Here is a 25,576-nt window from a genome sequence, read left to right on the forward strand (position 1 = left end):
TTCAAATAACTTTGTATTTAGCTACTTTGTATTTATTTGTATTCTCTCTATAAATGTATGTCTTTGTCCTGCTAAGTAGCGAATGTTTCATGTGTTTGTATCTGTGGCGCCTAGCATAGAATATAAACTCTTCACAAGTAGAAAATGTTTCATTCATTTGTATTTGTAGTATAGTGCTTGGCCCATAGGCAACTTAATGCTGATTGATAGTCTAAGAAATAGTAGCCCAGTCCCATGCAGCCTAAAGCAGTAAAATGATAAGCAGGAAACCAAATTTTAGAATTCGAAAGGACCTTGTCAGCCTACACACCCCATACCCTGAAAAAGAATTCTCACTACAGCATACCAACAAATAGTCATCCAGGCTTTTCTTAAAGATTTCCACTGACAGTGAACTCACTATGCCTATAGTCAATATAAATTCCTTAGTACTAGGGAACATAGTTCCATTGTTCTAAAGTGTCATTCTTAATTAGCTGAAATTTCTTAACCTGCTTTCAGTAACTAGGTACTCTGTGTTCTTGGGGATTCATAGAACTCACTTGGAGAAGAAATGTATTGAAAGCTTCCTTACTTTTTTTTTGTTGAATGGAAATGTCTAAATATATTACCTTAATTTAGCAAAATTTGATTTCTTAATTTTCTTTTTAGGAAGGATCGAGATCGTGACCGGGATCGTGAAGATCGTTCCAAAGATCGTGACAGAGAACGTGACAGGGGAGATAGAGAAAGGGAAAGAGAGAAAGAGAAGGAAAAGGAATTGCGTGCCTCTACTAATGCTATGCTCATTAGTGCTGGATTACCACCTTTAAAAGCATCGCATTCAGCACACTCAACACATTCGACACACTCGACACATTCAACACATTCTGCTCATTCAACACACACAGGACATGCAGGACACACATCACTTCCACAGTGTATTAATCCGTTCACTAATCTACCCCACACCCCTCGTTACTATGACATTCTAAAGAAGCGGCTTCAGCTCCCTGTTTGGGAATATAAGGATAGGTTTACAGATATTCTGGTTAGGCATCAGTCCTTTGTACTAGTTGGTGAAACCGGTTCTGGTAAAACAACACAGGTGAGTTTTGACATTGTGATGATGCGTGGCTCTGTGTGTGTGTGTGTGTGTGTGAGACACATTCATTTTTAGATGTCTCTTGCAAAACCAACCACCACAGTGACTGAGTTGATAAGTGTACACAGCATTTTGACCAATTTTGACCTCATTTTACCACAAAGGAGAGGAGGTACTTATTCATCTCTTCTCCAGGGTCAGGACTGGTCATTATCACTATCAGCATTTGGCTTTGTTTTAGTTGTTGGGGTGTTTTATTCCCACTCCATTTATATTCATATAGTTTTTAATGGCTGTTTTTCTCCTACTTCTGCTGACTTCAATTTGTAAATCTTTTCATGTTCCTCTTAATTCCTTATTTGTTATTTCTTAAAATTCCATTATGTTCACATACCATATTTTGTTTAACCATTCCCCCAATTGATGTGTACTTACTTGTATACAGTTTTTTGATACCGTGAAAGTGATGCCATGCATGCTTTCATTTATACAGAACCTTTCTGTCTTTGATGTCCATAGGGCTGTATGTTTCGTATTTTATCCATTAATGTTTAAAACACTTAAATACCCTAATCAACTCCCTTTATTCATTTGTTGCAGAATTCCTTGGGGAGTGCTTAGAAAACAGTTTGTGGAGATAGGCTGGTTATGCCACCCTAGTGGCAGGAAAGCAGCCTCAGTTACATTTACATGGAGTAAGGGAGCCATCAAGGAGTGTCATGGAGCACACTTAATATCTGTGCCGTAGGGGAAGAATGCAGCTTTGTTGGGAAGAGCCTTAGTGAGAGACAGTGCAATGAAGTAGAAAAACCATAGATTTGAAGACACATGACTTGGGTTTTGAATCCCAGCTCTGCCACTTAATACCCTGTAACCTTAAACAAGTCACTTCTCTTTGTTTCAGTTGTTTTCTCATATGTATGATGTCACTCAAATTACCAAATTAGAATAGACTTCCTGGTTATTGATTTTTGAGGGATACATTTGCAAATAGTTTACAAAATAATTGCAGATTTGCACCATTTGGAAAGTTGATTGAAAGTTAGGAACTGGTTCTGGTTTACAGTGTTCTGTCCAAATGCCAGAATTTGAAGATATTTTGTACCGTTCTCAGCTTTAATAATCACTTATTATTTGGAAAAGTGTGCATATTGAGTAGTCTACCTGCTTTTATCCATCATGCCAGTTTTTATCCTTATTCAGAAATTTGTTTGGATAATTATTAACTGCTCCAGGAAAAGAAAGAAGAAAAAGTAAAATAGACACTTAAATTTGGCTTTGTATATTCTCCATCTAATTTTGTGGTTTTAGTTAAGGATGTAAGAAAGAAGCTCAAATTAGAAGTTTTATAGTCAGAGGTCTGTAGTCAAAAGTGACTCAACTAATGGGCTTGTTTTGGCAGTCTTTCAAACTTGCTTTCTCCTGATGTACTTAGCCATCTTTTACCTTTTCATCTCAAATGTTGTTCTGTTACTTCCACCCACATACTACCATCTGCCTCTACTACCCCAAAATGAACTCCAAAGGGACTTCTTTAATCACAATACTTGAGAAAAATCTTAAAATAGCTTTAGAATATAGGCATAAACTACTACTCATACCCCTATTTAGAATAACAGTGATTATTCTGTATTTGATATGGGATTTAAGTGGACATTATCTAATTCATCCATTTTTCTTTTGGCAGTATTCTTTGTATTCTTTTCTCATTCATAAGTTATCCCTTTGTTTTCTCCTAGGGAATCTGTACCACCTCTACTCTACCCCTAAGCCCCTCACCCTTTTCTTAATAGGGAAAGCTACATCTCACCTAAGTTGATGATACAGTCGTTTCTCTCTCTTATCCTGGATCCTTCCTACCTCTTGAAAAGCAAGTTCTTGCCACTAAACCCCCTTCCCTTTGGGCTACTGAAAAGAGAGAAGCTGGTGATGTCAGGATAGCTTTTGTTTGCTTTTGGCTGCCATTACCATCTCTGATGGATAAAATGCCTTCTGCATTTTATCTTTCACTAAAATGATACACATTGAATAGATTCAGCATATTTGAGGAAAGGGAGTTTCCTTTTTCTGCAGATATGGAAAAGGAACCCTCTACATCTAAGATTGTTTATGCTATGACAGTAATAGAGCTTAGGTTTACTTAGTATTTGAAGATAGTGTGGTGAGCAGGAAAGGCAGGATATTTTGATGGAAAGGTCATTGAACTAGAAGTTTTAAGTTCTAGTTCTAGCTTAGTTCTGACTAGCTAGTAGCCTTGAGGAAATCACTTCTCAATTTCCTAGTTGTCTTTCGAATGAGGGAATTGAACTACATGATTTCAGGGTCTCTTCCTGGAGTCTGACTGAAGGAAGAATAGAATTGTGGCAAGCCACAAGCGTTGGCAAGACAAGCTTGATTAGGACCCAAAGGAGAGGATTTAGTATGAACACTGAGCTAGTGGGTCAGGACAGATAAATCAATTAGTTTGAAGAACAAGAAATTGTACTACAAGACAGAACCAGGATTTTTATTTTAGGAATTGCACATAAGGAAATTTAGCCTGTCTGCATTATCTTTTTCTTCTGTCCTTTCCCTCCATCTCCTGCCTCACGTAGTAGAACTTTTTTGGTTTTATTTCTAAGCAATTTTTAGGTCTTGTAGAATACATAGAAGGGTTGGAAAACCACCTAAAAGGAAGGTTCAGTCTGTAGTTTGGGAGGCTTTTGAGGAGGTGAATATTAGCTGTCTCACCAAAGCATTGCTTTCAGTGTGTAAAGCTTTTTGAATAGTTTCTAAATATGGTACTTAGTAATTCTGGATTGTGTAGATTAATTTCTTATGGTAATGTATATGGAATTCTGTAAAATTGGGATGTTGGGGAATGTAGATTCTTACACACTTAAATGGAGACCTATCCACTAGTTTCCTGTGTTTCTCCATCATTGTTTTTTTCTAATCAGCCCACTTAACTTCATGGCTCCTCTTAACTTTAGTTCACTGTGAAAGAAGGAAGAAATACACTGTCATGCTATTTATCACCTTAATTGTATTCTTCTGTATCGGTATAGCTTCAGTTCTTGACCAGGGCTTAAACTTTTTTCCATTTGTGACCCCATCAGTGCTTTTTTAAACTGTGAGTTGAGACCCCATCTAGACCCTACCCGAAGCAGGTGCAACACTTACTTAACAATGCTCTTGGTTATATGTAGAGCACAGGTTGTATTTCTTGAAGCAGTCCCCTTCACTGCTGGTGGCATTAGGATTATTTTGGAGAGAAAGCAGGATATGCTAGCTGGGTAGAAGGGTATCTGAGTCTTCAGGGACATAATTTCCATTATGTTGTAGCTGAATCAGAATAACAAGGAGCACTAGAACAAGTGTACATGTATAACTTTTGTGCCTTTTACATAGTAGACACAGAAGAAATGTTCATTGAATTAAATTATTAAATCGAAAGAGGATTCTTACCCCGTGTTATCTTTCACCTTTATTTAGAATCATACTCTTGTGGCATGATTAAGTGAAGCTGTTTTATGTTAAAGCAAGGTACTTGTATTAAATTTCATTTTCTTTGTGTATGAAGTGAACCAGTATTTTGATGTAAACCTAAAAATGTTTTTGATAGATCCCTCAGTGGTGCGTTGAGTACATGCGCTCCTTACCAGGACCCAAGAGAGGAGTGGCCTGCACACAACCCAGGAGAGTTGCTGCAATGAGTGTGGCTCAGAGAGTTGCTGATGAAATGGATGTGATGTTGGGCCAGGAGGTTGGGTACTCCATTCGATTTGAAGACTGCAGTAGTGCAAAAACTATTCTCAAGTAAGTGATGTTACTCTTTCAGCTGTGAACTTTCATTATAGAGATTTTCTGTCACTTAGAAAAAGTCATCGATTTTTAGAAATTAAAATGTAAAATGAATGACTAGTGGAGGCTTCTAATTTTTTTGAATGGAACTTTCTTTATCTGCTAATAATGCTAATTGTTCTCTTTGACAGTTGTGGATTTCATCAGCCCACAGGCAATTTATTAAGTGTCTAGTATGTATTAGCCTCTGGAAACTTCCAGTATAATATATATAGTTCTCTGCTTTCAAGAGTTTGTCTTCAGTTAATTTCAACTGTTGCACAGAAATACTCTTACTCACTTAGAGAAAAATTAAAGGTGTATATTCTAGTCAATAGTACAGAGTGTGGTGAATGGTATTGCTGTCTTTTCAAAGTCCCTTTTCATGTTCCAGTATTTAATTTAATCTATCCAGTGCTGAGATGAAAAACTAAAATGTATTTGGAAATTAGATGAATGACATACTTTGTTGCAAATGTGTAGTTTAAAGAAGGTGTGTAATGTTGCTATTATCCTAATGGACATAATTACTTATTCTTGGTTCTAGATGATCTCTAGAATCCTTCTAACTTTAATGATCTCCCTCTTACAGCTTAATTTTTCTGCTATTAAATTAAGTTGGTTTTTTCAGTATAACAGTATTTGTCAATTTGCAGTCTTAGTTGAGAACTGTCCAGAATGACCAATACAGGAATTATTAGTGTTAGTATTTATATCTCTTTGCTCTTTTCCGTTCCCTACAATTTTTGACATGTGAACTCGGTAAATACACTCTGTATTATACAAACAAACCCAAAGGTGAGATTTTTAGTGTTTTGTAGTTGTGTCTTATAGACAAAATATTGTTAATGATGTGTCTATAATATTATGAAATGTAGCAAATGTAAGGTTGCCTTGTAAACAAACTTGTTTAGGGAAAAAATGAGTTGCCAAGTGAATAGTTGATGCTGACTTGATTTATTTTATCTGTGAACTATGTTGAGGGAAGGAGAGATTTTTTTACTTTTGTCTTTCTGTACTTTAAGACTAGCTATTCTCACAAACTGGATCTGACCATGGACAAGCCACGTACCCTCTCTGAACCTTTTTCTTCCCCTGCTAAATGGGGATAATAATAACTGTTACTTATCTCACAGATGGTAATGATCAAATGAAATAAGAGATGTGAAGGCTTTGTAAGCCTTGAAAGTGCCACATAGATGTCATTTGTGAATAATGATTTGTTAAGGGGGTGGGAGAGAAGGACCTTTTTTCCCTTTATTTATATGTACTTCTCATTATCCTTATTCCTCTTTACTGCAGCAGGAAGTACATTTGATTTATTTACAGATTTGTTCTAGCTTTGCTTCTTTAAAATTTAAGTTTCTCTATCATCTGCTTCATATGGTTATCTCTACCCTTACTAATGCCACATGTAATAACCTTCAGAAAAACCTGCCAATCTCTTTGTAGCTCCTACTTAGTCTACAACCATATCATTTCTTGCTGTTTGTCAGTAATCCCGTTGTCACACTGTGATAAAAGTCTTGCTTGAGATTTTCAAAGACAGTTTCATAATGTTGCCTCAGGTTTTGTAATCTCAGGTACTAGAGTAGTTATTTGTAATTTCCATTGATGCATATCTTGAAGCGAAGGGCAAACAATTTTATTTCATTCATCATTTGTTTAATTTTAATGTTATATGTTGGTTATTTCATAATAAACTTCGTATCATGTTAAAAACAATTGGCATCGCTGGATATTTTAATCTCACAATGTAATAATTTTGTCTTAAGTACGATCTGGGTTAGGTAATTCAGTACAGTTCTTTAGTTCTATGATGTCACCTAAATTCATCACTTGTAAATTATTATGCTCGTGATTTTATGAAAGGCAATCCTCAGAACACAATTTGGAGGTTGGGATGGTTTAGGAATAATTTTTAAAAGGATAAACTCTTGATCAAGATTTTGGCTTTATGAAAAGTAAATGATTCACTTGATTTTGATTATCTGGTCTCATGCTTTTTGACAGCTGTGTCTGGTTCTCCCCACCCCTTTTGTTGCAGAATACTTTCTTCACTGTGGAACCTTAGCCAATCATTGTTGTCTCAAGAGCAACCTCTGTGGGTCTCCTTATAGTACTAGCTCAGAATTAGAAGAGAGTAGACTATCTCTTCAGATGTTATCAAGGAGATTATTTCTGAGTTGTTCAACATTCATTCATTAACATTGAAGCTTCGATAGGTCTGAAATGAAGTGTAAATTTTGGACCCTGAAGAAAAATTTATTTTGTTCTGTTTTGTTTGTTTTTTGTTATTTGTAAGATGAACTCTGGATTTTAATTGAAGTAGTTATTGTATTTAAGTTCAGTGTTGTTTTTTAAAATGTAGTTGGTAACCTTCCAGTTGGGGCAGCAAGGAAGCACTGTGGATAGAGTGCTGGACCTGGAGTCTGATGAGAGTTCAAATGTGACTTTAGACACTTTAGGCTGTGTTACTTTGGGCAAGTCACTTAACCCCTGCCAGCATAAAAATGGAGAAGAAAATGGCAGGCCACTTTAGTATCTTTGCCAAGAAATCCCCATGGATATTTGGTGCATGGGTTCATGAAGAGTTGGACACAACTGAAGAACAACCACCACCATCCAGTTACTCTTTTTTTATATTTTATTGATAGCTTGTTCACCAAAATTCCTCCCAGTATCCCTCCTGCCTCCCCTTCCAGATAGCCATCCCATATAACAAATGTTTTTAAAGAAAAAAAAATGAGAAAGAGTGGGAGAAATCACTGGTTGATATATCAAAAAAGTCTGAAAGTGTATGCAATGCACCATGCCTGTGGACCTCCTATATTTGCAAATATTGGAGTGGGTTGTTTTTCCATTGTCTTCTTTGGAGCCATGCTTCTTTGTATTTTTGCAGCATTCATTTCTGATTGTCTTACTATTTATATTGTTGGAGTCATGATGTGTATTGTTTTCTTGGCTCCACTTACTTGACTGCCTCAGATCTTTCCATTAATCTTTCCCTATTTCTCTCTATTCACATTTATCCTTAGAGAACAATAATTACCCATCTTATTCATGTGCCATAATTTAATTAACCATTCCCCAGCCAATGGGCATCTACTCTCTAATTCTTTGCTATCACAGAACTTTATTATCAGTTATCTCCTTGGCACAAAAACCTCAAGATCAATCCCCTTGGAGTCAAGGGGTATGGACTTTTTAGTCACTCTTATTTGGATAATACCAAATTACTTTCCAAAGTGATTGTACTCATTCACAACTCCACCAATAGTGTATAGTGGGCTTATTTTCCCTGCTCTCCTCTAACGTTGACTATTCACATCTTTTGTCATCTTTGATGAAAGGTGAAATTTCAGGCTTCTTTTGAATAGCGTGTAATTCTCTTAAGAAATGTTTGTTCGTATCCTTTAACTACTTGCCTTTTAGGAATAGTTTTTGGTCTTTTTATTTTTATGTGAATAAATAATATTTATTATTTTATTTATACATACATACCTGTTCTTTTTATATCTTTTTATATCTTATACCAAACCCTAATCTGAAAGGTTTGATTAAAAAAAAATTCCCCCATTTTACTGCTTTCCTTCTTACTTTAGATGCATTAAATTTTTTGTGTGCAAAAGCTTTTCAATTTCATGTAATCAGAATTTGCCATTTTATCTGTTTATTTTTTTAATTAATGAATTTAATTTTAGTTTTCAACAGTCACTTCCATAAAATTTTGAGTTCCAAATTTTCTCATCTCTCCCCTCCCCACCTCAAGACAGTGTGTAAATTGATATAGGCTCAATATGTACATTCATATTAAATCTGTTTTCGCATTAGTCATGATGTAAAGAAAAATTAGAACCAATGAGACAAACCATGAGAAAGAAGAAACAAAAAAAATAAAAAGAAAGCAAGTAATATATTTCGATATGCATTCAGACTCCATAGTTCTTTTTCTGGATGTGGACAGCATTTTCCATTTCCAGTCTTTTGGACTGGTCTTAGATCTTTGCATTGCTAAGAAGAGATAAGTCTTATCAGTCCTCACACAGTGTGGCTGTTACTGTGTACAGTGTTCTCCTGGTTCTGCTCACTTTACTCAGCATCAGATCAGGTAAGCCTTTCCAGGTTTTTCTGAAGTCTACCTGCTCATCATTTCTTATAGCACAGTAGTATTCCATTACATTCATATACTACAACTTGTTCAGCCATTCCCCAACTGATGGGCATCCCCTCAATTTCCAGTTGTTTGCCATGACAAAAAGAGCTGCTATCAATATTTTTGCACATAAGTCTTTTCCCATTTGTATGATCTCTTTAGGATATAGTCCTAGAAATGGTATTGCTGGGTCAAAGGGTATGCACGGTTTTATAGCCCCTAGGGCATAGTTCCAAATTGCTCTCCAGAATGGTTGATTCCGTTCACAACTCCACCAACAGTGCTTTAGTGTTCCAGTTTTCCCACATCTTCTCTGGCATTTGTCATTTCCCTGTTTTGTCATGTTAAGCAATTTGATATAGGTATGATGTGATACCTCAGAATTGTTTGAATTTGCTTTTCTCTTATCAATAGTGATTTAGAGCGTTTTTTCATGTGACTATAGATAGCTTTAATTTCTTCATCTGAAAGCTGCCTGTTCATATCCTTTGACCATTTATCAATTGAGGAATGACTTGTATTCTTATAAATTCAATTCCATTTTCTATATGTTTTAGAAATGAGGCTTTTATCAGAGACACTTATTGTAACAATTCTTTCCCAGTTTTCTGCTTCCTAGTCTTGGCTGCATTGGCTTTCTTTGTGCAAAAAAAATTTCAGTTTAATGTAATCAGAATTATCCATTTTGCATTTCATAATGTTCTCTGTCTCTTGTTTGGTCATGCCATTTTATTTTTTGTGTTTGCCTCTGTCCCTTGTTTGATAAAGAATATATCTCCTTCTCATAGTTAGGAGAAGTACAATCTGATTCTCTCCTAATTTTTTTAGTGGTATGGTCTTTTTATTTTTAATTTTTTTCCCAATTACATTTTTATTTTTTAAATTAAAAAAAATTGTGTTCCAATTTTTCTCCCTCTTTACTGCCCTTCCCCACCCATTGAGGAGGAAAGCTATATGATATTGATTGTACATTTGAGGCCACATAAAACATATCTACACCAGCCATGCTCAAAAAAAAAAGTGAAAAAAGTATACTGTGGTCTGTACTCAGAGTTCATCAGTTTTCTCTGGAGATGGATAGTATCTCATCATGGGTCCTTTGGAATTGTCTTGATCAGAGTAACTGAGGCTTTCACAGTTGATCATCCTTAGAATATTGCTGTTATTATGGACATGTTCTGGTTCTGCTTACTTCATTTTGTATCAATTCATATAAGTCTTACCAGGTTTTTCTGAAACCATCCTGCTCTTGTTTCTTATAGCCCAGTAGTATTCCATCACCATCATATATTATAATTTGTTCAGCCATTCCCCAGTTGATGGGTATCTTCTTGATTTTCAGTTCTTTACCATCACAGAAAAAGCTTTTATAAATACTCATGTACAAACAGGTTCTTTTCCTTTTTCTTTGATTCCTTTGTGATACAGACCTAGTAGTGGTATTGCTGAGTCAAAGGGTGTGCAGTCTATGCCTTTTGGACATAGTTCCAAATGTTTTCCAGGATGGTTAGACCAGTTCACAATTCTACCAATAGTGCATTAGTGTACCTATTTTTCCACATCCCCTCCAACATTTATGATTTTTCCTTTTCTGCCATGCAGCCAATTTGATAAGTGTGAGATGGTACCCCAGAGTTGTTTTAATTTGCATTTCTCTAATCAGTAATAATTTAAAGCATTTTTTAATGTGACTGTTCATAGCCTTGCCTGTTCATATCCTTTGACTATTTATCAATTGGAGAATGGCTCTTATTTTTAGAAATTTGGCTTAGTTCCCTATATGTTTGAGAAATGAAATTATGAAACTTACCATAAAAAATTGCCCTCCAGTCTCCTGCTTTCCTTCTGATTTTGTCTGCATTGATTTTGTTTGTGCAAAATAACCTTTTTTATTTCATGTACTCAGAATTATCCATTGTACTTCTTGTTATCCTCTTTATCTCTGGTTTTGTAATAAGCTCTTCTCTTATATAGAGAGCTGACAGGTAAATTTTTCCATGCTCCTCTAATTTACTTACAATTTCACCCCTTTAATATTAGGTTTTAACTGAAATGGGTACTGCATGCAAATTCATTTTTAAAATATAGCCAGTAACTATTCAGTTTCCTTTCACTAGGAGCACTTTCAACAGCTTAAATCTCTAATTTTTAAAACATCAGGCAATCACCACACTGGTATTTTTTATTTGACTGGTATCTTGTTTTTATATCACCTACATTTCCCACTGTATATCCTACCTGTTTCCTAGGAAGTCAGAAAGCTATCATACATCCCTTTTATGTCTAATTTTCGAAGATATAAATACTGCTCATTAGATGGTCCTTTTATTGCCAAAATTCTTAAAATTGATAAAAGGTGAATAAAGAGGTCCATTTTTAAAAAAATTTCTGCATTGAGAACCAGAGGTTAACCTCATTAAGCTGCATAATTCTTTCATTTTATTAATATTTAATGTGTTAAGTATATATTTTATTAAGCTTAACCTTAAATATCTTTTTGGTCACCTTTAATGTTTCGTTTGTGGGAGGGACAGATTCACCAAGTCAATTTCTTGGTGAAGCCCATTCTAGGCTGTCCTGGTGAGATCAGTCTGTTTGAGCACTTTAAGGGACACACACACACACACACACACACACACACACACACACACACACACACGTGTCAGACATCATTAACAAAGTAGTATAATCAAACAAAGCAGATTAACGCATTGGAGACATGTGAAATATTTGCCTCACTTTATAAATATATTTCACAATTTCTCGAGCTATAAGTGAGCGGTATGCTTCACTCTTAGTCCTCCAAAGTCACAATTTGTAATTGCAGTGATTAGGCTTCTATATTAGATAGCAAGTTGTGCTGTTATTTACTTCACAAGACTGAATCTGGGCTGTGTGAGGCTGTTTAGTATAGGCAGCCACCATATCTGGAAATAAGTTAATTTTAATATAATATTGTATTAATAATGGATATATTAATAAAGCTGCCGTTGTTATTTGTATGTATTATGTTTTTCCAAAACATGTCTCTAGAGTGTTGCCAAAGCATGGGTCTCCTGGAGCTGAAATGGTTATTCTGGTTAAACAAAAGGATAACAATAGTGAGGAAAGAGAAAATTGACAAAATGAACCATTTAAGTCATCATTGTCTATATAGTTTTAGCCTAGGGAGGAAACTAAGAAGCTATTAGAACTGTTTTCGAGGATTGGTCAACTTTACTACTTAGGGAGTCTAGTGCCTTTGTACTGCTTGCCCTCAGGCCCCTTCACTTCAACCTAGTTTCCTGAGCTTCCTTCAAGAGCCAGGTGAAATTTTGCCTTGTTTCAGTTGCTGTTCTGGGCTGTGTGTTCTATCTTCCACTCCCTGCCTGCCTTTCCCTCTCAAATGGCTATCCATCTTTTCTCTCATTCCCTCTCACTAGATATGAACATCCATCCATCCATCCATCCCACCATACACACATACATACATATACATACATACATACATACATACATACATACATATATACATACATATCTATACAAACATACAATTCTTGTATACACCTGATTACATGTTGTAAGTACTGAATAAATACTTATTGCTCTTGCTATTGCTTCTTATCCAAATGCTCTTACTCTCCTCAAATTCTTGGCCTTTCTCAAACATGTAGATCTTAATAAGCAGTGCTGTTCTATACACACTGCTTTCCTTGTTTATTCTCCTTGTGAATAAAGGCATACTGCTAGTCATAGGCCCTATCTTATCAAGTCTCAGTAATACTTATGTAGCCGAATTGACCTATTTTAAGACTGTTAAATCACCCAGTTACAGTATTGTACCTGCCACTCTGTTACCAAGCCTGACAGATCTAAGTAAACAGTTTTCTCTTTCCACTTTCCTTTTTTTAGTTTAAATTGGTTATGATCAAGTTGAAAAACTATATGCAGATTTTTTTATTAATTTATTTTGATTTATCAGCAATCACTTCCATAAGCTTTTGAGTTTCAAATTTTTATCCCCTTCTCTTCCTTCCTCCCCCCAAGATGGTGCACCATTTAATGTAGGCTATACATATACATTCTTATTAAACATATTTTCACATTAGTGATGTTGTAAGAAAGAATTAGATTGTTAGGAGGAACCACCAGAAAGAGGAAACAAAACACAACAGAAGTAAAAAATAGCAAATAGTGTGGTTTGATCTGCATTCAAACTCTACAGTTCTTTGGATGTGGATAGCATTTTCCATCATGAGGCTTTTGGAGATGTCTTAGATCCTTGTATTGCCAAAGAAGGGTTAAGTCTATCAAAGTCAGTCGTCACTCAGTGTGGCTGTTACTGTGTACAACATTCTCCTGGTTCTGCTCACCTCACTCAGCATCAAATCATACAAGTCTTTTCAGGTTTATCTGAAGTCTGCCTGTTCATCACAATAGTATTGCATTACATTCATATATCACATTCACAATTATGATAGCTGTCTGTGTCTTTCTCTTCATCCTTTCCCCCTCCTGTTTATGCTTTTCTTTCTCCTTTTCCCTCCTCACTAATGTTTTGCTTTTGACCATCGCCTCCCTTGGTCCCACCTTCCTTCTATTATCTGCCTCTTTTTTCCCCCCTTTTCCCTCCTACTGCCTATAGAGCATGTTAGATTTCTGTACCTTATTATGTTATTCCCTTCTTAAGCCAAATCTGATGAGAGTAAGGTTCAAACAATGCTCTTCTCACTCCCTTCTTTCCCTCTGCTCTAATAGGTTTTTGTGCCTTTTCCTTGTCTGACTCCTCCTTTTCTCACAGTGCATTTTCTTAGATCAGATTAATTCACTTACTTGGATCCATTTAACCAAATTGATCAGATTTTTTTCATCATTACATCAAAATCAATTTATACCCACCCCCTTTATGTATACCTCTTTTGCATGGTGTAATAACAATAGTTATTGCTCTCAAGAGTTACAAGTGTCATCTTCCCCTTAGGGATGTAAAGAGTTTGTCCTTAACATATTGTTACTTTCTGTCCCATTTGTCTTTTTATGTCTCTCTTGAGTCTTGTATTTGAAGATCAGATTTTCTGTTGAACTCTGGTCTTTTTATCAGGAAGGTATGGAAGTCCCCTGTTTTGTTGAATGATATCCATCTCCTCCCTGAAAGATCATGCTCATTTTCGTTGGGTATGTGCAGGTGTTTTTTCTGGCTCTTTTTATGTCTATTTCATTTCTTGACAACAATTAAATCATTAAATCCTGCTTAGGATGAATGAAGTAAGAATACCTGGGCTTGTAATGATATGAAAAGGCATATTTGAGTTAATAGGATTGATCTGGGCCTTGAAATATGGACAGACTTTAGATGGATAGAGCAGTAAGAAGGGAAATAGAGCTTTGACCTCTTTTTCAAAGAAATTAAACAAATTAATGGCTGTGTTTTGTTGAGTGATCCATACCCACTAGCATTTTGTTGGTCTGGTAATACTCCATACCTTAAAGTGATTAGTCATTTACAATATTCTCCCCAGTTCTTTTGTACTGGCTCTTCATAACAAAATTACCCACCTACTTTATAGGTGGGCTGAAGACCAAGAACTGAGCTTAAAACTGCATTAAAACTTTTGGAACACTGTCTATAAAACAATAAAACTCTATACTATCAACCTGTTTCTGTATTTGGAATATTGATGCATTTCCTATTGCCACAGTTGGGTTTTTTTAAGTAGCAAATAAGTAAGAGCTTCAAGAAAGAGTGGTTAAAATGACTGGTACAGTTAAGGAGATACAGTATCAAGATAGATTTTAAATAATTTTTATTCCAGACTCATGTAGCATTAAACTGTTTGCTTTTTGAGGACTAGCCTAACCAAGGTTGTCAAAGCTATCACTGATAACTGCCTACTTCCTGATGGCAGCCAATGAAACAAAAGTAAAATGGCTTCAGTATTATGCCTCCTTCACAATTGTGTAGTAGTGGTGGCAGAAAAGAAGGTAGAGTTTAAACAGTTTTTAGAAAAGCCTACAGATATTAATCTAGGTTTGGTGCTCTTAAGTGTGAAATCCATAACCACTGACCAACAAGGTAACTTACTGCTAGTGAAATGAATCATATCATTGTTGACATCTGCTGTAAAACAAATGAAGCTAAATAGATGACTCAAAGGTTCTCCTTGGGAGAAGTTGGTAACAGTATTGGCAAAGTTGGTTTTATCATTGTTTAAGGACAGTAAGCAGTGTAATTTCATTGGACATTGGGTTATTGTATGATAGCTTATGATAAACATTTGCAAGAAGACCACCATGGAAATAATTTATATATGAACTTCTGAGGATGAAGAGGTAGGTAATTCTAGTAAGAATTCACTTTTGACTTTGCAAAAATAAGTAAGTACATTTTAATACTCAAGTTACTTCAGGGCAAAGGTATGCATAGGTGAGGGTAACAAAAAAGTATTAGGAAGTGGGGCAGGTAGGTGGCACAGTGGATAGAGTACTAGCTGTGGAGTCAGAAGGACCTGAATTCAAATCTGGCCTCAGACACTTGATACTAACCAGCTGTGTGACTTTGGGCAAGTCACTTAACACCAGTTGCCTCAACAAAGAAAAAAAAGGATTAGAAAGCACAGTTCAGGAATAAGAAATGAGATGCCCAAAAAAATTGTATACTATAGATAAAGAAGTCTTATTCCTATATATTGTAAAAACTTTCAAGAATAGAATCAGTGATGGAGTTGTGAACTAGTCCAACAATCCTGGAGAACATTTGGAATTATGTCTAAAGGGCTATAAAACGTCATACTTTTTCACTCAGTAATCTCACTACAAGGTCTGTATCCCAAATTGTTCAAAGAAGAAGGAAATGGACTTGTTTGTAGAAAAATATTTTTAGCAGTTCTTTTTGTGGTGGCAAAGAATTGGAAATTAAGGGGATGCCCATCAGTTGCAAAATGGCTGAACAAGATGTGGTAAATGATTGTCATGGAATACTATTGTGCTTTAAAGGATGCTGTCAGAAAAACGTGAGCTGATGCAAAGTGAAATGAATGGAACCAGAACATTGTACATAGTAACAAATATTTTATGATGATCTACTTTGAATTACTTAGCTAATTTCAGCAATACAGTGATCCAAGACAATTCTGTAGGACTTATGATGAGAAGTATTATCTGCTGTCAGAGAACTGATGCTCTCTGAGATAGAAGCATTCTTTTTTACTTTTTTTTTTTTTGGTCAGTGTTTTCTTTTGCAACATGGAAATGTGCAATATAGAAAAGTGTTTCACCTTCATGTATAACTGATGTCAAGTTGCTTGTCTTCTCAAGGAGGAGGAAAGAGACAATTTGGAACTCAAAAATTTTTTAAAATGAATGTTAGATTTTTTACATGTAATTGGAAATTATTTAGTGAAATAAAAATATACTTAAATAATAGTGATAGATACAGTAAGCACTAAAGCAGATATACTAACTGCTTAGTTTTTACAAGTGTGGGAAGTATAAGATTCCAATTCCAAGATTAATTGTGGAGGAAAGAGCACTTAAGAACTGGAGAAATCTGAATAGGTTTCATGTAGTATGTAGGTCTTGAACTGATGATGCTAGAGATTTTAAAAGAGGTACAAGTAAGGAGAAGAAAATTCTAGGCACGGAGGACAGCCTGTGCCAAAAGCATGGTGGCAGTGTATCACAAGAAAATTTTTTAAAACGAAGAAAAGAACCATATATATAAAAATATTGCAGCTATTTTGGTTAAAGCAAAGAACTAGAAACTATGGAGATTCCCCATCAATTGAGGAATGACTAAACAAATTAAGTCAGTGGGTAGAGTGCCAGGCCTGGAGTTAGAAAGACTCCTCTTCCTGAGTTCAAATTTGGCTTCATATACTTAATAACCATGTGACTCTGGGTAAGTCACTTAACCCTGTTTGCTTCAGTTTCCTCATCTGTGAAAATGAGCTGGAGAAGGAAATGGCAAACCATTCCAGTATCTTTGCCAAGAAATGGCAAATGAAGTCAGAGTCAGATACAACTGAGAACAATGGAACAACAGTAATACTACTGTAATTTTGTGCTGTAGGACAGGTTGAAAGAGGTGGTTTTGAGGAAATTTGAAAGGACGTTTATGAACTAATGCAAAATGAATCAAATAGAATAATTGATACAATAACAGCATTGTAAAGAAAAACAAGTTTGAAATAAGAATTCTAATCAACACCATGACCAATTCCAGAGGAGGTGCTACCCACCTGCTTCGTGTCAGGTGATTAAGACATTTAGGTAGTTTGGGACATAGCATGTGAAGAAATTTGTTTTTCCTGACTACATATTTGTTACAAGGATTTGTTTTATTTTCTAATTGGGAGGGAGATGTGTGGAAAAGGAGAGCTGGAAGTAGGGTAGCCAGGAAGAAAGGAAGGTCATTGAGGTCTTTAAAAGAAAATGGACAAAAGAGAATAGCAGAGAGAAACATGGATACACAGGACAGCTTTGATTTCATTTATTTTATTTGTACATACACACACACTCTTCCAAGCATTGAGTTTGTGATCCTTCCTATGGGATACGCAGGTGGAAATGACTATCATGCAGTTGGTGATGTCACATTGCCCCTCTGGGAAATTATGAGGGCTATTTATTTATCATATCTGGGTCTCATCTGCATGGAGATGGTATTTGAATCCACAGGAACTGATGAAATCACCTAGAAAGAGCAGTCCTGGTGTATGTGTGTGTGTAGTGTTAAGGGACACGATAGGAAAGGTAACCCAGCAGAAGAGATAGAGAATGAACAATTATACAGAAGAATCAAAAGAAAACAGTGCCAGTAAAATCCGAGAGAGACAGAGTGGTGTCAGATGTCACATAGAGGTCAAGAAGGACTTAGAAAAACACATTGACTTTCTCAATTATGAGGTCATTGGTAACTCTAGGGCAGAGGTTCAGTTGAATAGGAGGATGGAAGCCAGATTTCAAGTATTTGGGAAATGAATGGGAAGTGAGGAAATGGAGACAATGACTGTAGATAGCTTTTTCTTGGAGTTTTGTAGTGAAGTGGTCATTCTTGGAATATGTTCATTCCTCATCTGTTTGATAGAATCCCTGTCTTTATGTTGTAGCTCCATCACTCCCTTTCTTGATCCCCCTTAATTCAGAAGTTCTTAACCTTTTTTAATGTCATGGACTCCTTTGGCAGTCTGGTGAAGCCTGTGGTACCCCTTCTCAGAGTAATGTTTCTAAATGCTAAAATAAAACCAATTATATTGAAATGCAGTTATCAGTATATCTTTTAAAAATAAGTTGACAGACTCCAAGTTAAGAAATTCTGCTTTAACTGCTAATGTACTTCCTCTCAAACTGCCTTGTATTTAACAATTTTGCATTTATTCTCTTTATATTTGTATATATAGGAGGTTCTTGCTTTAGTTATATAAGTGGAACATTCCTCAGACCTCTGTGTAAAGCATATTGCAGAATTGCCTTAGGACATGAGGAAGTGAGGGGGAAAAACAGAAAGGGAACTTGTGGGCTTGTGGAGAGAGGGGCCTGGCACACAGTTCAAGGACACATTGGGGCTGGAAACAGAGAAGCAAGAGCAGGAGGAACACACGAAGTCTGAGGACAGGGAGATTCATGGAGTTCCTGAGTGAGGACAGAAGACATACAGGGACTAGACACACTGACTTTGTGGGAGGGTGGAGCAGGGTCCTCAGTCTAGTGGTAGTGGTCTTTCTGTGTTTCCCTTCTTCTGCTTTCACTGGGAGGTTTTTTGGTTTTTTCGTTGTTGGAGTATTGAGAGGCAATGGAGCGAGCACCACAGGAGCACAGATGGTATGAACACAGTAAAACAGGTATTTTTTTGAGTTGTGGATTTCTTTCAAAATTCTTCAGCTCAAGTTAAATTCACTTAATCTGAATTTCTGTAAAGCAAGAAACTGTCTTATTATCTTTCATGTTAGAATGTAATATCCTTCCCAGTAGGTACTTACAGAATTGTTATGCCCTCACACAGTGTTAGGTACATAGGCATCCGATAGAGAATGTTCTTGTTTAGGTATAGATTAGATTGGGCTTCCTATGAGGTTTCTCCCAACTCTGACCTTCTGTTTCTGATTTAAAAAATGACCCTTCTGTTTTAAAATTTTTACATACAGTGAAATTAAAATGCACAATGACTTTAGATTAACTGGTGCACTTTTTTTTTTCAAATTCAGATATATGACAGATGGAATGTTACTTCGAGAAGCTATGAATGATCCCCTTCTAGAGCGCTATGGTGTTATAATCCTTGATGAAGCTCATGAAAGGACTTTGGCTACAGATATTCTCATGGGAGTTCTGAAGGAAGTTGTGAGGCAAAGATCAGATTTAAAGGTAAGATATATATGCCAGTTATAAAACATCCATGCATTTAAAAAATGTTCTGAGTACCTGTATTGGTTCTGGACATTTAAAGAAAATCCTGACAGAGCATTATAAGCATGACGCTTTTCAAACTTTAATATGCTTTTTTACTGACTTCTGTAACATAGATAAAAAGAAATTCCAGAGATCTCCAAATAAAATTTCCAGCATCCTGCCTTGCTATTCCTTGCTTTCATCTATTTGGGGTTTTGTTTTTTGAGGTTTTGGTGGTGGTCTTCTCCCTGCTGTCTTTTTAAAACATTTAAAATCATCTTTGTAATGCTTTTTTTTTTTAAATTTTAAAGTCTAGGCTCGTATAATTCATTTTTTTCCCTTTAAGAGTGCTGTAGTATCATGACATTGCTTTGCTTTATATCAATCTTTACCTAAAGAAATGGGTGGATATCAGCTGCTACCCTTTCAGCCTCTAACACTCAAAAGTGACATACACTAAGTTTCTCATTTTCCTTTTGTTCAACCCCTGCAATCTTTAACATTAACATGTTCATTGTTATCTACTGTTTTGGGTATTTAAGGTATTAACATCGTTACTATGTTATAAAATGTTGACAGTTCCCTTTAGATACAAATGTGGTGAGTTTTTTTGTTTGTTTTTGAGTATAAAATCAACCTTCATAGCATAGTGTATGGACAGTTGACCTTAGAGTTAGAAAGAAACTGTCTGTAAGTGTTCTCTGACATACTGACTGTAGAACCCTGGACAAGTCACCTAACTTCTCAGTGTCCCTGGTGAACTCTCTTAAGGCTAAATTTCACAACAGTGGCTAACCTTCAGTGGTAGAGAGAATTTCTTAGCGGAATTTTCCAACACCATTGAAGTCACAACACCTGATTCTTCACACTCTGCTCTCTATCCCTGTTGTATTTTTTAAACCCAGCAACACCAAGGAGAAAAATGAATGTATGTGCTTCCCACCTTTTGGGAAATCCTTTTAAGGTGTATTAAAGATAGTATGGGACAATAGGAACATTTTTCTTGTAAGTGCTCTGGAGGGGCTCATAATAATAGTTGGGAGAAAACATCCCTTATTTATGAAATGGCTAAATGACTGCATAGATTGGAATGTTGAGAGCAGGAAAGGCTTCATGGAGAACTTGGTCCTTGAACTAGACTTTGGAAGATGAGCAGAAGTTGAATAAGCAGAAGCAACATTTTTGAAGTATGGCCATCATAGAATCTTTTTGAGAAGGTTCCAACACAGAGCTCAAGTGTGCTGATAACAAATTTGTTTTAGATACTAGTCAGAGTATTACTTGATATTTCTGCAGAAAAAGTACATTGTTAAGGTAAGAGAATATGGTATTTAGAGAAAGTAGAAGAAATGTTGAGAAGTAACATTTTAACTCCTTAAATGATCAGATCCTGAAGCTACAGAAAACCTCATCTAATTACATTGGCGACTAAGAAAATAAGCTAAAAGATACTTTATATGATATGATAAATTCTTAGCTGTTCCATAACTCTTGGGAGTATGAGACATTGACATGGTTGTCTTACTTTATGTTTTCACCTCCCTACTATGGTTCTAGTCCCAGATCGGAAGAGTAACTGATACACTTTTTTTCATTCTGGCATCTCTAAAGTAGAAAGAGGCAAGGAATAGCCTTCATCTGCCACAGGCTGAAATAGAGCCAAAGTAGCAGTAGCAAGAAGTACAGCTGAGCTCTAGACTACAACTCCTCCTAAAGGGATTTAGAAAATGCACTAGACTGAATCCTTATTGAGAAATTGGAGAAGCTGCACCAGGGCAAGAAGTGGTCCCATTGGAGCATACAGGCCTAAATTTGTATATATTGTAGGAACAGATGCCAGCTGGCAGCAATGTTGCTCACTACCCAATTTCTAGGCACAGATCCAGAATAGACTGAGGAAATGATCTGCATCTAGTGTTGTAATTTCAGGGTGAAGAGCAGTTGTGGGTTACCAAGCAAGTTTCAAGTTCAGAAGCACGGAGCAGCTTTGTAATTGACCTCAGGAGTAAGGCAGGATCTCAGTTTCTAACTTCTATCTAGTCCATTTTAAAGCCTTCAGCAGAATAACCAGGACCAGAATCCTGGGCCATAGGGAACCCTGTGGTAACTATCACTCTGAACGAGTGGAGCTTTCTGGCTGGCTGTTAGTGGTGGAATCCAGCATCAGTCTACTGAAACTTCTAAAAAAGAGTAGGCCTGAACCCAGGTCAGGAAGTTCTAGAGGTCAGCCAGGGAGGCAACAGTCAGACTTTGCCCTATATCATACCATTTTGGGAACCAGATTCCCATTCTGGGCTGTCCCTGAGATCCTGAAGTAACATAACACTAAATACCTTAAGAAAGCAGTAATAGGAATAGCCTAGATCAGGGGTGGGGAACCTTCAGCCTTGAGGCTCCCCACCCCTGGCGTAGATGTTCCCCCTAGAAGTGTGCAGAGCCCGGCCATAACATAACTTCTGAGGTCAATAAGTAAGCTGGAAGAAAGCAAATAAAAGAATCCCACCACAAAAGACTATTATGGTGATGGGGATGCTTAAGACACAGACTCACAAAGAATATCTCCAAACATCTGCAAAGAAAGTGTCAAAAGAAAACACATGTTGGGTGCAAGATCTACTAGAATTCCTGGAAGAGATTAAGTAAAAGTTTCCTTTTTAAGAGTTTAAAAAAGTTATGAATGAAATAAGAATGCTAAAGTAAATAATTAGAATAATGGAAGAAAGAATTGGAAAAGAAATTTAGCAGATTGACACACAAGATATAAAACCTTGACTAAAGAACGAAATGTCTCCATGAAACAAATATCAAAGTCAAAAGAAGAAAATAGAAGGCAGAAATAACTGACCCCAAAAAAGGCCTGGACATCATATTCCAAGAAATCATAAGGGAAAACTGCCTAAATCTTTTCGAACCAGAGGGTGGGTAGATTAATTAAGGAAGGGATTTGTTCTAAGCATATACAAAAATATTTCTAGCAGTTCTTTTTGTAATGTCAAAGAATTGTTAATGGAGGGAGACCCACCAGTTGGAGAACAACTGAACAAATTACAGCATATAAATGATAGCATACTATTGTTCTGTAAGAAATTATGCAGGATGTGGTTTCAGAGCAGCCATCTTATTTGAGGTGAGCAAAACTGGGAGAACAACTTAGACAGTGAAAACAATGTTGTTAAGATTAGGAATTCTCATCAGTATAATAATCAATTAGGTTTCCAGAGTACTCATAATATAACCAGCTGCTTACTTCTTGATAGAAGGGTGAAGCACTCAGATTACAGAATGAGTCATTTTGTTGGACCTTGCCAATACAAAAATTTGTTTTACTTGATTGTACATGTTTATAACAGGTGTTTAATTTTTCTTTCTTTTTCAGTGGAGATGGAAGGGGGTGGGAGGAGAGAGAAGCGGAGGAGGGAAAGAGTGAATTTTTGCTGGTTGAAAAAAAATTTAATCACTAAACAAAGATGGGCTATTCAAAAAGAAGAAACCAGGGTCAGTATCAGTAAGATTATTTGGGTTTAAGAAGCATGTTGTAGGAGGTGGTAGATAGAGTAGGGCTTAAGTTTATGAATGTTTGACTAAGATGAATATTATTACTTAAGGACCTTGCAGAAAAAATAGGCTGCTAGTATAAATTGATTCTTTTGTTAAGTTTATAAGTATATTTTTAACATAGAAGAGCACAGTTTAAGAAGGATCTGGAAGAATGGATATCCAAGAACATTAATCCAAATTTTCTAGTTTGAATTCATTGTTTTAAGTATCAACTAAATATTTCATGTTTACTCATAATGAGCTTTCACAACCAAAATAAAGAATAATGTTTAGTTATACTTTTGAAAATATTAAAATTGCGTTCATATATTACACCAATATCATTTTAATATTTTTCCTTTCAGGTTATCGTTATGAGTGCTACTTTAGATGCGGGGAAATTTCAGATATACTTTGATAATTGTCCCCTTTTAACAATCCCTGGCCGTACACACCCTGTTGAGATTTTTTATACTCCAGAACCAGAGAGAGATTACCTTGAAGCAGCAATTCGAACGGTGATACAAATTCACATGTGTGAAGAGGAGGAAGGAGATCTTCTTCTTTTCCTTACTGGACAAGAGGTATTTTTATTCTCTTCATTTTATGAAACTATAGTAATTTCTTATTAGAATATAAATCAATATATTTTTGTCATTTGGTAGCTGTTGCCATTCATCATGGTTTATCTAACCCCTTTTGTGTATGACCTTAGTAGATATTGAGCAGAAATTTCCTTGTGTAATAAATATATTCAGATTAATATATATTTATTCCTCAGGCTTCAACTTAGAACGCCATCCTTTCCTCACGTGATGCTAAGATGCTAGTATTGGAGACCTCTACAGCTTTAAAGAATCTCAGAGAACTTCTAGTTTAAAGATTCTGTTTTTTAGGGGCAGCTAAGTGGTGCAGTGGATAGAGCACTGGCACTGGAGTAAAGAGGACCTGAGTTCAAATCTGGCCTCTGACACTTGACATGTACTAGCTGTGTGACCCTGGGCAAGTCACTTAACCCCGATTGCCTCACCAAAAAATTTTTTAAAAAAAAGATTTTTTTTCTTTATTTAAGCACCTGGGGCACTTAAATGACTTTCTCAAGGTCACATACAAGTAGGAAGTATCAAAAACAAGAGGAGAATGCAAGCACTCTGACTCCAAGCCAATGGGCTTTCCACTCTTCTCTTCTCATTTATGTTGCTTGTCTTGTTCTTTTAAATTTGGAGGTAAAGAGCTGCAATAAGTAATGAACACTCAATTCTTCCAGCTCCAAAATGCTCCTTTGCATTCTGTACTTACTAGAATTTGTGTTAACAAGCTATTCTCTTAAAATGAAGGCATTTATTGAAGGGAAATTTCCCATTTTCAGTGCCCTGTGCTCTGAAAAACTATTTTCTTATCCGTTCCTCCTAATCTCTAGGTACCCTCTTTCTTTTGAATAGATATAACCATATTCTGTTCTTGAGTTTCATTCCACCACAGTTCAGTGATACCTCTTGTTGAACATCTGTTTCCTTTCAATTATTGCTTAAATGTTGGACAGTTGATTAAAGACATGATGTGAGTTTTATCACTGGGTCTCTTCTAACTTTTTTGTTCTCCTGAATTTCTGGACATCTTTACTATTAATTTACTGTTAATCTTCACAATGACTGTTCTCTCTATAGCTTTTTTGGTGGCTATACAAAAATATATATGCTCTTCCTATATACATCCTTTGTATTTTAATGTCCTTTTAATTAGTTAGACTAGACACCAAACAAATAATTTTTTTTAAATTCAGAGAAATACCTTCTTAATGCTTTCTGTTGGGTATCTTCTCTCCCTGATAAGAATCTGTCATTCTTACACTTTGAGCTTATTCCCAGAAATATACATTGCATTCTGAGATCCAACTTGTTTCCCAATAATTAGCCCATAATTGACTTTTTCCTTCTGGACCCATTGCAAAAGGACAGGATTTAGGGAAATTCATCCTTTGCCAATACTTTCTGAATTCATTCTGGTACTAACATTGTTGCTCATGTATATCATTAGAAATAGGTAGTATTTATTCATCTTGAGAAATTCTTTGGTATTTCTTACATTGTGCCCAAGGAAGACTAACATTTCCCTGATAATAATGTCAAAAAATAGCTAACTGCCTTAGTACCCTAGTACTAATTTGAGGTAGTGAATATTAAGTAACAGAAGCAGGATTTAAGCATAGATACTCCAGTTTTGTTTTTTGTTAGACCATTTTCTTTAGTGATGTCACTAAGCTAAAGAGTATAAATAAATGGTGAGACCTATTAAAAGCTCCACTCCTGGTATAATAGTGTACCTTCCTATCTTCCAGTAGCTCTTAGATTCAAATCTTGTGAAGGCTATGATCGTGACTATTATAAGCACTATTCATGAGTAAAAATCTCCTGTTTTTAGGCCTTGATTTTTGCTGATAACCAGAGAGTTTCTGGTTTATTCATCAGCTACTTTTACTCAATTGTTATTTGCATGAGAAATTCTTTTTTGGAGGGAAAATTTTTAAGGCTGTATTTTATTCCATTGAGTTAAATAACTTTTTATAATCAGTAAACACAGTGGTGTCTTCCATCCCCTGAATCTTTCAG

At 35.9% G+C, this 25,576-nt stretch overlaps 1 protein-coding gene across 1 annotated transcript in view; it reads left to right on the forward strand.

Annotated features, from left to right (window-relative positions):
• The window catches only part of DHX15 (DEAH-box helicase 15), a 68,334-nt gene that overhangs the window by 14,985 nt on the left and 27,773 nt on the right, over positions 1-25,576 (forward strand). The window contains exons 2-5 of the mRNA XM_020992468.2: positions 652-1,087; positions 4,689-4,882; positions 19,247-19,406; positions 23,333-23,551. Of these exons, the coding sequence (XP_020848127.1) occupies positions 652-1,087; positions 4,689-4,882; positions 19,247-19,406; positions 23,333-23,551 (1,009 nt within the window). The remainder of the gene's footprint in view (positions 1-651; positions 1,088-4,688; positions 4,883-19,246; positions 19,407-23,332; positions 23,552-25,576) is intronic.

The sequence above is a fragment of the Phascolarctos cinereus genome, unplaced genomic scaffold, assembly GCF_003287225.1.
Source record: "Phascolarctos cinereus isolate Bilbo 61053 unplaced genomic scaffold, phaCin_HiC Scaffold_9;HRSCAF=440, whole genome shotgun sequence".
Lineage (NCBI taxonomy): Eukaryota > Metazoa > Chordata > Mammalia > Diprotodontia > Phascolarctidae > Phascolarctos > Phascolarctos cinereus.